Below are 15,114 nucleotides of genomic sequence, written 5' to 3' on the forward strand. Positions count from 1 at the left end.
AGCACTTCGAATAAAGGAAAATCAAACGCCAATTTCAAAATTTGGTTTTGCGCATGCGCAGTGCCAACTTTTTTATTTATGGAAGAATTTAAATGAAATGTGATACATAGGCACTTGGAATAAAGGAAAATCTAGCGCCAGTTTCAAAATTTTATTTTGCGCATGCGCCGTGCCAACTTTTTTATCTATGGAACTATTTAAGTGAAATTTGATACTTAGGCGCTTGGAACAAAGGAAAATCTAACATTAGTTTTAAAATTTAGGTTTGCGCATGCGCAGTTCCAACTTTCTTATTTAGAAAAGCATTGAAATAAAATTCTTCTCATAAACTGAAATTGAAGTAGCACGTCAACAATGGATTGCCCATGTGCAACGCTATCTTTCATATTTGTGGGCGGATTTTTACGATTTTAACAGAAGTTGCATCTTACAAATGGGAAATGAATGCAAGTGGAAATGCGCTTTATGTAAATCGTTTACGATTACTTTTTAACTTGTTTATTTAGGTTCTAGGTGTTTTTTCCTTTCACTGATTAAAGAAGATTTTACACTATTCACTTAACCAAAAGATGAGAAAATTAAAGATTTTAAAACGTTTTAGGAAAATTTTTGGAAACAATACTGGGCAGAATGGGAACAAAATGAAGCATTGAATAAAGATTCTGATTCTTTATTCAATGCTAGAAGAGAAAAATATCTGATTGAGCGTTACGAACTATTTTGGACAAACATGGGAAAATAATTAAAAAAAGACTGTGACGTAAGTTAAGATGGTACTACTTCTTCCCAAACCCGCCGCATGAACGACTACCTATTGTTCAGAGATTTTATAAGCGCATGAGATACTCCAGACTAGTAGCCAGGAAGTAGGGCATATAAAATCTTCGTGAGCTTCTTCGTCACTTACCATAGAGTTGAACGCCACCCAGTTTCTTTAGATGATGTGTTGAGTGTGTACTACTAGAATTTTTCAAAATATTTGCTTGTCGCTTTTTACATTCAGTAGGTTAAAGACTTTGCATCTGAACTGATAAATATCTTGGCTATAGTCTAAATACGTAAACCACGATCAAAATGTTAAAATGGTTACTGCGATTTCGTCGAGCACTTTCTACATGTGCCGAAACTCCAAAAGTGAATTTTACGTATTTTAGATAACTACTATAGGTATGTGGATTTTGATCAAAAGATTGTTATTTATGCAACAATTCCTATGAAATTCTGTTCTAAATAAAATTCATGAATGCTACACCTATCACTGATGTTGTATTGTAACTTGCTAGATTTGTGGTAAGATAAAATAATAAAGTAAAGACGACCCTACAAAATTTAAATGCTCTGTGAGTCACCACGAATTGAAAATTAACAACTAAACATATGTTCCTTGTTAGTTTAACAAATTATTCAAATGACTTCTAAGAAATTTTGTCATTAATAGTTACATTGGCATGTAAATCGCCATTGAATAATAATAAGGCCGCCGCCGCGTTGACTAAGCTTGCCTGTAGAGAATGTATTATTAACCCATTACTTAATGCAAGTAGGTACTAGGAAGATAATGAAAACACTGATGGGACATTTAATAAAAACGCATTTGATACATTGAATTCGTCATGAAAAAGAAAATTAGAATTAGTTACCTAAGTATACCTATACATTAAAATGTAACCATGATAGGGTATTGTTCTAGTATCCATAAGGAACATGTTAAATTCATAAACTAGAACTCTAAAATTGTTTTAACAGTTACTTTAGACGGCAGTACACAAAAACTGTCCCAAAATAACCATCTGGATATGCAGGATAATTTGTGAGTAGGTATACTAAACAAATGCTCAAGATTATGATTAAGTCAGAGCGGAAACTTCCACGGTCAGAGTAACTAAAATACGAGTGACTTCAGGGATAGGACTGTGTCAATGTCAACGTTTCGTCCACTTTCGTAAAGGTCTTCATCGGAACCAGAAACAAACTAACAATCAAAAATAAATAATATACCAGTGTGTCTCAGATCGCGTGGGATTGCATGGGTAACTTTCTCATTATTAGAGATAGAGAATTGGTTAAATAAGCAATGTTTTGCAGTTTTAGATGTTTATTTAAAATTTCATTGTAGAAATTCAAAATGTCGCATAGGTTTGACGTAAATTCAAAAAAACTAAAATTAGTCATTTTCTTGAATGTCTTATATCTTCGAAAGTATAAGAGATATAAAAAAAGTTTTATACAAAGGGTATTTGATACGCTTAATTTAGAATTGATGTCAAAACAAAATTTTGAAGAACATCTACCAACTTCCTAAGTAAATAGGCGCCATATTGGATTTTTAGATTACTTGATAGATTTTTTAATTCTCTTTTCAACGAGCTATCATAACATAAGGTTGAAAATAAAACACCAGTTATATCCACGGTTTGTATATTTTAATCAAGTAGGCTGTGATGAATTATTATTATTATGGTTATAGCTACTTCCATATATTTTATTGTTTAATGTACAATGTACACAATTCGTGAATTGTGATATGGACAGCTTGTTGGTAGAAGTACCATAAACCAGCCCTCTCTGCGAAACATACGTTGTCTAGAAATCCTTTAAGGAAGTTTATTGGAGAAGTTGTAAATAATGGTGAGCAGTTAAAGTTCCATCGAAGGTTACCGGTACAATTACATAACTTCCCATTATGCCATAAAACACATTAATTTAAAATCTTACTTGATTTCAGCGTGAAACTACAATAGGTAGGTCTTCCTGTGACGAGTAATGTTCATTATGTCAATTTGAACTCCGCAGTTAGAAAAATACGACTCATCTGTCCATATACTCGGACTGGTAAAACTGCAGTTAGTTTCGATATTCTTACGGATAAACCACCTACAAAATGTGACGTGGGACACTGCATCAATGGTAATACATTGTGTAAAATAAAGCGAAGCGAAGTGTTTGTGTTTAACGGGATAATGGCATGACATTTTTTCGAGGGGATAGTTTGTAGTTATACCACCATTTTGTAGGTATTTAAGTATGGATAATAAGATAATCAATAAGTGATGTAATAAAAGTCAAAATTTTGGAGGGAGTTGTGACGCCCAAACCCCCCTCCCATAAGTGCGCCCCTGAGATTTTAAACATCTGTTTTTTTTTTTTTTTAATTCATCACAGACTACTTGATAAAAATACAAAAAACCGTTGATATAACTGGTATCTTATTTTCAATCTTATGCTATGATAGCTCGTTGAAAAGAGAATTAAAAAATCTATCACATAAACTAAAAATCCAATATGGCGCCTATTTAACTTTAGGAAGTTAGTAGATGTTCTTCAAAATTTTTTTTTTGACATCAATTCTAAATTAAGCGAATTTACGTCGAACCTATGCGACATTTTGAATTTCCAGAAGGAAATTTTAAATAAGCATCTAAAACTGCAAAACATTGCCCATTTAACCAATTCTCTATTTTTAATAATAAGAAAGTTACCCATGCAATCCCACGCGATCTAGGAGACACTGTATATGTATTTTATGTTTATTTTTGGTTGTTATTTTGTTTCTTGTCCTGATGAAAACCTTTACGAAAGTGGGTGAAACGTTGACCTTTCGTTCAACATTGATACAGTACTATCTGGAAGTCACTCGTATTTTAGTTACGCCACAGATTTCTTTACGTATATCTGTGGTTACGCTGACCGTGGAAGCCTCCGCCACTGCATAAAAACTCTTTCCAATGAGCCAACAAGAGCAACAAGCACTACTGTACATACTAGAACATTGAGAAGAGAGGGCAAACCTGCATGTTGAATGTGATGGTTATCTGTAATAACTTGATTGGCTAACGTTGTTCGAAGGTCAAATTGCTTTTGGAACTAGGCAGAAAATCTTACTTTTTGTACACTTGTTATAGGTATATGACGCTCAATGTAAAATTTTGCCAAAATCTCGTTTTATTAACTTTCTTGAGGAAAAATGTCACTTATTAACAACTAAACTGAATTGTTTGCATTTATTAAACATATAATACATTGTGAGTTCTAAGCGAGACAATTCTGGATGGAATGTATGAATGAATGAATCGATCAATGGATCTGTGACCTGCAATGAGAAAAAAATACATATCGGAATGCATGTGTATTATGGCCGCTACGGTGTGGTCTGTGAAGGCAGCTTCTGAACACATTTGTTATTCCTCCGTACGAGGTGTTCACTTAAAGTGCGGGTGTCACGTAGACGGCCTCTTATACAAATCGCCATCAAGGTCAATAAAATCTGCAGCATCAGCATATCCTGAATCGTCATACCTAGGCTTATCAGGGGTACGTGTATACCTGCTTCCTAGCGTGGGGCTCCTCGACGTCAGTCGCAAGACGGGATCGTCGTATCTCCGAGAGACGACCGTGAACTCGTGATGGGCGTCGACTAACTTTTGCAAACGCGAGATTAATTCGTAATCGGGCATCGGCAGTATGACGCCCAGTATTTTCGCAACGGAACCCTTGAAGCTCTGCAACTGTGCCTCTCTACGGCTAACTTCAGACAGATGGTCCTTAACACGGGCCAATTCGTCACGCAAAATATGAAGGGAGTGCTCACTGATGTGTCGCTCTTGGTCAACCGTTTGACCGGTGGTTCGCACTTGATCCTTCAACAATGTTACCTTACGATTACATCGGGTCCGTAGCGACTCCGAATCGATCAATCGTTTTTGCAGATCTTCGACTTTACGGCCTCGTTCCAAAGCCGTGATCTGAAAACAGCAACAATTAATTCTGGCTCGTTTCCGGTTCTTTTACCTTATAGTCCGCTGCTACTGTTAATTGGGTATTTAAATCACGTATCTGATCTTTAGCGTCAGATAACTGCAAGTGTAATCGATCAATTTGCTTGTTTAACTTTTTAATGCGTAGGTTAGCTTCATCTCGCTCGCCTTGCAACAGGAACTTTGTCTTCGTGTTATCCTCCTGCAAGGACAGTTTACGCCGCAGCAAATCTAAATGAAGATCCTTCCTTTGAAGTTGCTCGCGAAGGGTTCGCACTTTCCTCTGTAGCTGGTACACGACGGCAGTCTGTTGAATAATTAATGACACATTAACATTAAGCAAAAACGATCTCGGAACAGTTACTTTGGTGCAGTGAAATATTACAAATAATAATATTTGGAGGTACAGTTACTTTGTAAATTAAAAACAATGAGCAACTATTTGAATTATTTGCCGTAGTTCCATGGGTGGAAAGTGGTACAGCTTACATATACAAATTATAAACAAGCGATGAGAATGTATAAACTTATCAATGAATTTTAAATGAATAAAAGTAGGTCTCCAAATTAGGGAACTACAATTTCAACCATTTGGGTTACCTACGCGAAACCAAATCATGTATGTGAAGTGACCTCTATTATAAAAAGTGCAAGTGCTTTCTCACTTTTGTTTAAGTAAAATTGTTCTGAAGAAGGGAAATTTATTGGTCTATTGACTGTAGGAAGCTGGTTAACTTTTAAATACCACGTAATTATCCAAACCACAGTCCAACATATAATATGCACTTTGTCCAAAATTCATCCCATAAGCTATGAGAGATACTGATGAAGGAGCGATACATCGCTGATATATAATACTAAAAGTTGGAGCTCCATTTGTCATTCGAGAAGAAGAGACCGTAACTAAAGTCACTAAAATTAAACGGAGTTCCATTGGATTAAAAAGTCGGCTCGAAACGAATTTCGATTTAACTTTTAGGTACAAAACCTACGACTGGTCGCATTGTGTTCCTTGAAATAGAAAATACGGTAGGTGAAAGGGAGGAGGAGGGGCTAATATTTAAAGCAAAATGGGTAAAGATTGGAAATCAAGAGATAAAGAGTGCACCAAAGAGGAGAAGTGTTACTGGAATTATCAGAAAAGAGAATTTTAAACGGAAATGTGAAAGGGAGTAAGGACGGTCAATTCAGATATATTGGAGGACCAAAGATCGAATCGGATCACCAACCTATGGAAGTGAGTCTAAAAGCGAAGATAGGAAGATAAAAAATGAAAAGACGATAAAACGAAAGAAGATACAGTTACGGATAAGAAACACGGTGGAGCTGTATGGAGGGTGAATAGAGAAACAAGGAAAACGAATAAGAGAGAATACAGAGGAGTAGAATAATGTAAAGGAGAGTATTTTAATACTCATTATTAACGTGGAAATAAGTAACCGAAGGGGAGGGGAGAGGAAAAAGAAAGGAGTGGTGGAACAAACAGTATACTGAAGAAAGAAATAAATATAGAGAAATGATGGAGAAAGAAAGAAGAGGGGAAATAATAAGTACCCACAAAAGAAAATGTGAAGAAAAAAACATGGAGAAACAGAAAGGATACTAAGGACAAATCAGGGAAATAAAAACACAAAAAGATTTTTGGAGGGTGATAAATAGAGGAACAAAGAAAAATAGGGGAGGGAAATACAATTAGAGATGGAAACATAACAGTTTGTTAAATGACTACAAGGAAAGCAGGAGAAAAAGGAAGCTATGGAAGAGGTAGGAAGAGAGTAGGTTAAAGGAGATGAGATAACAAGAGAGGCATTCTTAATATTATTACTGTATAGCAGTTCGTTTTATTTTTGTTGTAGAGGGTGTTTATAAAAATATAATTAATGTTCTTTTAGCCATTCATTATACATTTCATTTATAAATAAAGTTTAATATTTCCAATCAATGCGAAGTATCTTTTTTCCATATGAATGTTATTTAACCATTTGCCTATCAGGGTTGTTTCGCCTCAACCACATTTACTAAAATGTTATTCTCTTACAGAAATAGACGATATTTTATAAGAAAATAAGAACCATTTGAAGTTTGAATAAATTAAACAAATATAGCAATCGAGCTCCTGGGTATGGCTATAGTATGTGCAAAACTAAATTTTATGTATGAAATTTCATTTAATTGCTTCGATAAATAAGAAAATTGGCACTGCACATACTACACAAAACCAAATTTGGAAAATGGTGCTAAATTTGCTTTTATTCCAAGTGGCTATGTATCAAATTTCATTTGAATGTCTCCATAAATAAGAAAGTTGGCTCTGCGCATGCGCAAAACCAAATTTTGAAACTGGTGTTAAATTTTCTTTTATTCCAAGTGGCTATGTATCAAATTTCATTTAAATCCCTCCATAAATAAGAAAGTTTGCAATTCGGTCTGTAAATGGTCGAGATGCGCAAAGGGCGTTGTGAATGCTGATCGATTAGGCTCAACTTTTGGAATTGTATTTTATATGGCTAAAGCTATGCGCATATTGAATTTCATGCAATTCGGGTCATAACTAACGGAGATGTCAAAAGGACCTACTTTATTTTTTGGGTTACATTGCCAATTCACGAACTCCGATCTACAAATTTGATAAAGAATCCACCTACAAAATTTAATCGTAATCGGTCTATTCGTTTATGAGTTATCGTGTTAACGGACGGACGGACGGACGGACAGACACCGCAAAACTATAAACTCGCTAGGAGCTCGTTAATAAAGATTATTGACTTAGTATTTATCCTTTACCCCTTTGCATAGGTCCAGAAGAGGATTAGTAACCGACGAGCAGCCGAGGCGTGTTAATATAAATACATAACAAGAACCACCTCCCAATTTAAAGAAGTAAATTTGTAACATCCGGCACATGTTGTATCTTTTTCTGACTGTTCCATCACACAGATTCATTACACATTCCTTTTGTAAGATCGCTCTTCCGATCTGGTTCGAAGAACTGACTGCGGTCATTTAAGCGTGGAGGCCTATGCGTGAGATAACTAGGTGTTGGGACAAATGGCGTTCGGGACCACTGGACATCGTGACTGCTGAGGCCGCGATGACTGGGCGCGGAGGTCACAAAATATAGTTCACGATCAGTGGCCCTATAGTGGCCGTTTATATTCACGTGATCCGATTGAGAGCTTCGCAATTAGTCTGAATTGAAATACAACCAAGTGGTGCCTAGAAAAACATCCTTCTGAGTGCAAACCTCGAGACTACATACACAGACAGAATAGAAAAGAGAGTACCTAGTTAGTAGTTACGTTGATAGATTTTTACAGGAAGATCTAATAGCGTCACAGTTAACCAGACTTGCGGATTTGTGAAATAGCTAATTTTTTTATTCTTGGAAATGCGTTAAAAATACTGCCCCCACAGTGGGAGAATAAACAAATTTTAGAGATTGCAGCCACAGCGCTAAGGGATGAAAAAGTTACAAGGTTTTGTCGTAAAACAATTCCCCTTTTATCGTTTTAGTGTTTTTCAAAAATTCACGTTTGATTAAACTTCTAAAGTTATTTTTCCTTTTTAAAGCTACACCCAGTATAGGCAACTCAGCTTACACTTTTTGCCTTTTCTCATGCAATAATTGTAATAGTTTTTCTTTATAATTTCAGATCGTTGGTATGTGTGGTAGCCGGCATAGGAAATAAAACAGTTTCTGACGAGGAGGAGGTGCCACTGACGACTATGACCTTGAAGGGCGCCTGGAAGTAAGCGTGTCCCCGAAAGCGACAACGGGTAGCCGGAGGCGGTTTTTGTAAATCTTCGGAACGAAAACCAACTTACCGGCATCTTACGCAAGATACGGTAGATGGATATGGACGGGGTAGTTACAAAAACCGAGGGCATCAGTCAAATGAGAGCTGATGACTGGCTGCTCAGAATTGAGAAGTGTGTCGGAAAAGCAAACCCCTTGTTAAATAATCATGCGTCTGGAAAATAACAAAACTGGACGCCTCGACCACCACGGAGAAGGTGTTGGGTGAAATCCTAAGATTATATCCTGAGGTCTTCATCTGTGGGATGGAAAGAATGTAAATTTGAACGGGGACAATATATCGTGGATCGCGGCGCCGCCGATAAATTCGAAGAAAGGGGTTATCTTAGAGTGGGGCTCATTTCCTGTGGAGTGAGGGTGAAACAGGACATTCTGAGATGCAGGCGATGCTGAGAGACCGAACATATAGCCAACGATTGTAAGGGGAATGATTTCAGCAGCAGATGCTACAACTGTGGCAAAATGGGGCACTAAGCAAACAAATGTAGCTTGCTACATGACATTGTGTGAGAGATTGAGCAGGGACGAGGGAACCGGGAAATTGATCTTACTTGTGCGTGTAACTACAAAAATTTGGGAGAAGAAAAAGATTTTAATGCTACAGATAAATTTGAACAATAGACGGGTGGCTCTGGATCTTGCGGATCGGACGGCCAGACATTGTTCGGCTGACATTATATTAAGATCTGAGTTGGGGAAAGGGATGGTGAGGGCAGGACTTTGTATGGATCTAACGGGAAAAGCGGCCATTATGTTGTGGGGACAGAATTGTGAACTCAGGGAGGGCGACTTGTGGATCTAGATGGAGGGGAAGCACATTTATAGCGTGTATTACCCACAAAACGACACGGTGGCTCAGTTTAAAGAGACTGTAGACAACCTAGCTAAAACCATAAGGATGAATGGAGTTCGGGAATCTATAGTGGCGGGGGTCATCGCCGACCTGGGGGGCCACCACCACGCACCACAGGAGAAACCTGGTGGAAGAATGAGCAGCGGAGTTAGACCTTACCGCGGTACATAAAGGAAGTAAGTCCACGGTAAGGGAGCACGGAATTCCGTTATAGACGTGACTTTTGTTACAGATACAAGGGCCATGTGAAGGATTGGAATCTTTTGGAGGACGAATCCCTAAGTGACCACCGTTATATTTTGTGGAAGTTCGAGGATTGCCAAAAAAGAAGATCGAGATCGCTGGCTAAAGGGTGGAACACTAAAAAGCTAGATCCAGTGGCGCTTGACAAGCTAGCAAGGGATACAAGATGGGAAACCCCCAAATGACCGACATGTAAAATAATACCTTCATGAGCATACGTGACAAGACGATGCCGCAGAGGAAGAAGAGCGGATCACCAGCAGGGGCGCCATGTGAAGGGGGCAGGAGAGGGCCCCCCCTCCCAAGTAATAATCAAACTACGCCAGGAACTACGCACATATAGTAAAAATGTAATGTATGCCGCATGGAGCGTAGTAATATACCAAAGGCCTGCATTGCTTAGCGCTGCCCCCCCCCCCCCCCTATGTGAAGGTAAAACGGCGTCACTGATTACCAGGGGTGTACTGGCGGGTCGATGATATTGCCCACCAACGTGCAACGCCTGCATTGCGGTAAGGAGGAGATTAGAACACAAGTTACAAATCGGGATGTGTGTGGCAGAGAAGGCGGTTCTGAAAACAGAAAGAGACCAATTGAAGTACCTGATCGGTGCCAGCAAGAGGGCGTGTTGGAAATGGTTGTGCGACGAGCTAGACAAAGACATCTGGGGGAAGGCGTACCAGCCAGATAGTGGTGTGTAAGATTAGGGCAAGAACGGCGGTGGTTGGATGGCACAACGCAATTTTCTACGCTACGATAAGGAAACTTTTCCCAATCCCTATTGAGGCCGGTTGATGGTGAGCAACTAAGGACAAGAAGAGCTAGTGAAAGTTGAGGAAATTGTAGCTGCTGTCAACGGAACTGCCGATAAATAAAACACCGGGCCCGGACAACACCCCGCGGTAGTGGTTAAAATCCCCAAAACCGTATGGATTTGTGAAGGGGCGATCAACGACCAACATAGTCCAAGAAGTGAAGCTGGCAAACGTAGGGACGTTGGAGGACACGTGAGGTCCGTCTAGTGGCGTCACTGGACGTGAAAGATACCTTACCTTCAACGCGGCCTCCAGACAGGCGATAATCGATGCGTTAAGGGAGAGGGAAGTACCCGCGTATCTCCAGAAAACTAGATATGGATACAGAAGGATTACAGTCAACAAACTATGGACGGTAAAGAAATAATATTTCAGACCACAGTGGGGATTCCACAGGTTTCGGTCCTAGGGCCTGTCCTACGGAATATACCTACTGTATGACGGGGTGCTCGAGTCAACATTTCTACGAGATAGACGGGGTCGTGGTAATCGCTTTGCCGACGACCTGACGCTGATAGTTCGTGACAGGAAATTGGACTCGACAATTACCAAGATAGAGGAACCGGTTAACCGAGTCAATAGCTGGGTGATCAATCGTAGGCTGTCTGGCGCCGGAAACGACTAGTGTAGCAATCTTGCTTGACAGAAGAAGAGGTAAATATCCAAATATTGGGGACGACAATTTAATTTAATTTAAGTTTTGTCGAGCACGTCAAAATGATCTGCGAAAAGGCCAGGAAAAGTTTAATGGTGATCAACAGCATTTTCCAAAATGTGGGAGGCGCAGGCGCCATGGCTTCGAAGAGGAGGGTGATGGGCACCGCTGTAATCGATAGCGAATTGTGCGTCAGAAGAGTGACGTGGTGGAAGACTGTAGTTAACAGATTAAAAGGGGTTACCCCGTTACTCGCTTACTGGCAGTCAGGGTAACGAGCGCGTATAGGAATGTGGCGCGCGAAGATCCCGGGGCTAGTATCACTACACGTGACCATCAAGGCGAAGGGCCGTTGGGTGGGGATAAAGTGGAAGCGATGCGAATGTGGCAACAGGAATGGGACAAGGGGCTATCGTGGACGAAGTAACTGATCCCCAGTGTAGAAGATTGGATTAAAGGCCAGCATGGGGAATAAGTTATATTATCTCACCCAATTGCTCTGCGCACATACATTAAAACAATGTGTGGTAGCAAGCGAAGAAGGAAGATGAGACCACAACTATGTGTCATGACTCATGATTTACCGACTGTGTAACTTAGTGAGGCTACATAGCCGAGACAGAGATTGGAAGTTCCTTTCGATCAGTAAATAAATAAATAAATAAGTAAATGGTTTACAGAACGAGAGAGATGCAAGGTAGGAGTAGAGAAGAGGCGAGACGAGAGCAAAATAAGACAGGAATACACATTGGCTTACATATCTAGGCGGTGAACAACCACCGCCGAGGCGCGCAGGTCGGAAGATATGCCCTCGGGCGGTACCCAGCTTGTGTAATCACTGGGCATGGTTTTAGTGGGTAAACCTTACCTGGATAGAAGGGCGAGTCAGTCCCACACAGACCCACCCGCTATAGAGCGGGTAATTTGATCATAGTATACAAATCCATTAAAACGAATGTAATGCATAATGAAGATCAATGACCGTTACGTCTATTTTACACTGTAAGTTTTTTTTATGAAAGTACTGTTGCAGTTCAAAAACGTATAGCGTAAGACGAATTCGCCGACTTCCGCGGCCGGTAAACAGGTTACCTACTTTCACTGGACTACCAGGCAGTTCTACTTAGGTGGTTGTTTATACGTAGGACGTGCTAGTACCTACTAGTTTCTTATCTTAGTCATCAGTGGATGATGAGTTTTTATTGGTTGAAACGAGTCTGATTAATGAAAACCTTAGTAGACGTTGGCTGTTGTATTTTATCTTTATATGTTTAGAAGTCAAATTCCGTTTTTGTTCATTTATGTACATTTTATATTAAATAAACGTTAACCGAAATATGGTTACACAATATCCTATCTATTTGTTCTGATAAAAGAAGAACTTAATACCTGCAGCAACAAGTAAATAAAATAATCTATAACGTCCTGATATAGAATTACTGTCAACCTACTTTCAAGGAACATAAATAGAATATACCGAAATTGGTAGGTACCGACTAGCACCAAATCAGAACGACACCAATTTTTCCAATACAAAATTGACATTCTGACCTATTGTTGGAAGCGAAACAATAAGAAATAATAGAACCACTACTAAAGGCCTTACTTCGCGATACCGCGGAAGATCGCAGCACGATCGCTCACGCCGAAGCAGACGTGGTAACGTTCCATATCCGCAACACAGCAGCTGAGCATATCAAAAACGTTACCAAAACAAGCAGTCGTCACTATACGTACTCAGACCTACCTTGTCAACTAATTTCTCGTTTTCCAATCGGGCCAATTGTTCGGCCCTTAAAAGCAAAGATTCGGTGTGAAGATCGACGCCCACCTCTTGAGAAATTTCGTCCATATTCAACGCTCGTCCCAAACGCTCTAAAAACGTGACGAACTACCAAAAAGCGATTAATTTAAAACAAACTTGACCCACATACTTACCGTGGATTTATCCCTCTTGAGACCCTCACGAGAGACCTCGCAAGTGTTCAATTCAGTGTCGACCTTGTAGATCTTGTGCTCTAGATGTGCCTTGTCCTCCTCGAGGCTTTTTATTCTAATGTTAGCTTGGTCGTTGAGCGAAATTTGGCGGATTAATTGTTGAGATTCGTGTGTTAACTTCTCTTTTAACGACTCAATGTGCTATTAACAAGAGATGAGTAAAGCGTACATTACACAAATCACGCACCGTGCTCTTGTCTCGGTTGTCGGCCAATAAGTCGCGTATTCGATCTTTAATTGCCTCCTCGATCGAGTCCACAAAACGCGTTGGGGTACTCAGAAGTAGAGCAACGTCTTCCAAAGTACTTTGGTGTTCGAGATGAAGACGCTGAATTTTTTCATCTTGTATTTTTAGGTCATCTAAAAGAGGCAAGGTTTAAAGCATAGGTCGGTCGACAGTTCTTTAGTTACCGCGTAATTGGCACACTGTCGCCTCTAACTGTGCTACGTTGCTACTGGCGGATCCTAAATTTCTAGTGGTGGAAGACAATTTTTCCCTGAGATCGATACCTTCGCGTTCTGAAACTCGAAATTGCATTTCTAGCGACTCCTTCTCTTGTCGCAGTCTGTCTATTTCGAGTAGTTGAGAAGCAGTCTGTCTTTGCAGGCATTCTTTATCGGTCACGGCTCTGTCTAATGCATCCCGCAAAGATCTCACGTCCAATTCTGAAGTTGCTAAGCTATCCTGGATATTACTGGCACGATTTCTCAGGCGCCCAGTTTCCTGGAAGAACCTGTTACCTTACAAATGGGCAAATGGAGAGCAAATTACCTGAACTAACTCTGATGCCTTATGTACCAGAGCTTCGGTTGAGAGATGCGTGCCTTCCGTAATATCCGCACCTAAGGCAATCGATAGCCTTCTGACCAAGTCGTGAAACGCCGTTCTCGCCGTATCCTTCTTTTGCTCTTCGGAGCTCAAGTCCAACTCCAAGCTTCTCAACTTTTTCTCCAAATCTTTCGCTTTCTCTTCCGTATATCGATAATCGCGTTGAATGGTCTGCAAGGCTATTTCTCCTCGTCCATGGGCGGCGTGCAGGTCCCGTTCCTTCTCTTCCAACTCGTGTATTCGCTTTTTTAGTGATGATATGATGGCGTTTTGTCTCGCCGATTGTTCCCTTAAGTGGTCCGTTTCCGCTTGTAATTCGACGCATCGTTGGTCCCTGGTTCGTATTTGTCCCCTCATCTCGTTTACCTCATCTGTGAGCCTGTCCCGTTTGTACTGAAGCGCGGCCACTTCGCTCCTCAACGTCGTTGTTATGTCTACATCTTCGCCGTCCTTCTACAAATTTAAAACCAAAGAGACAATTACAATGTTCCAATTTATTTGTTCTAAAAATAGTTCAGTAATCGAACGGAGCCTTGACATGGAAGCACAAAATTGACTGATGAAACGTAAAATGATGTAGATGGGGGGCTGTTCGTGCGTTTTTCGAATTCTTTGTTTGAATCTGCGCATTGTCGATGTGTGGGTTTCGACATGTTTGATAGTTTAATTAATCGGAATTGGACTAATTTGCTACTTTTGTATGAGACTTGCAAATTACGTACGTGCACTTGCATCGATTTGATTTAGGTCAACATGAAACAGGTGTGTGCGTTAATGTGTTGCTAATTAAATCGATATTACGTTAGCCAAAAAGCGTGTAATTGCCCATGCATTAATCTTTAAGCGCACTTCGGCGTGTAATGGAAACTGTATTTCTTTACCTCCATGTCTTTACAAATTATTTCGAAAATTCGCCAATCTTCCTCTGTATTTCCAGAGGTCACGGATCCCTGCACATCAGACATCTCGTTGGAGTTTTGTTAATATGGACGTCCATGGATGACACCTTTAAATGCTCATTTTGCAGAATAATTATGCACCAGTTTTAGAGTTTTTCGTTTAATCAGTGAAAAATGTAAATAAGGAAATCGCGCCATCTACTTTCGTATAATCAATATATCCAAGGAGTTTGAATTTAGGGGAACGCCTG

The 15,114-nt window shown here is 39.8% G+C and overlaps 1 protein-coding gene across 3 annotated transcripts; it reads right to left on the reverse strand.

Moving 5' to 3' along the window:
• Positions 1-4,000: 4,000 nt before the first annotated feature.
• LOC116169799 (coiled-coil domain-containing protein 170) lies at positions 4,001-15,059 on the reverse strand. 3 transcript variants are annotated; one of them, XM_031485975.1, is made up of 10 exons: positions 14,846-15,059; positions 13,908-14,417; positions 13,547-13,859; positions 13,323-13,495; positions 13,076-13,276; positions 12,885-13,028; positions 12,744-12,824; positions 4,789-5,061; positions 4,324-4,742; positions 4,001-4,264 (listed from the first exon to the last, which is right to left on the reverse strand). In XM_031485975.1, exons 1-10 carry the CDS (start codon positions 14,927-14,929, stop codon positions 4,255-4,257), a joined length of 2,208 nt encoding a protein of 735 aa, XP_031341835.1. In that variant the 5' UTR covers positions 14,930-15,059; the 3' UTR covers positions 4,001-4,254. The 3 variants fall into 3 exon arrangements, with proteins under 3 accessions (XP_031341835.1, XP_031341833.1, XP_031341834.1); XM_031485973.1 differs by having other exon boundaries at positions 4,001-4,742; XM_031485974.1 differs by lacking the exon at positions 12,744-12,824 and having other exon boundaries at positions 4,001-4,742.
• Between the last annotated feature and the right edge of the window lie 55 nt (positions 15,060-15,114).

The sequence above is a fragment of the Photinus pyralis genome, unplaced genomic scaffold (genome assembly GCF_008802855.1).
Source record: "Photinus pyralis isolate 1611_PpyrPB1 unplaced genomic scaffold, Ppyr1.3 Ppyr1.4_LG4, whole genome shotgun sequence".
Taxonomy (NCBI): domain Eukaryota; kingdom Metazoa; phylum Arthropoda; class Insecta; order Coleoptera; family Lampyridae; genus Photinus; species Photinus pyralis.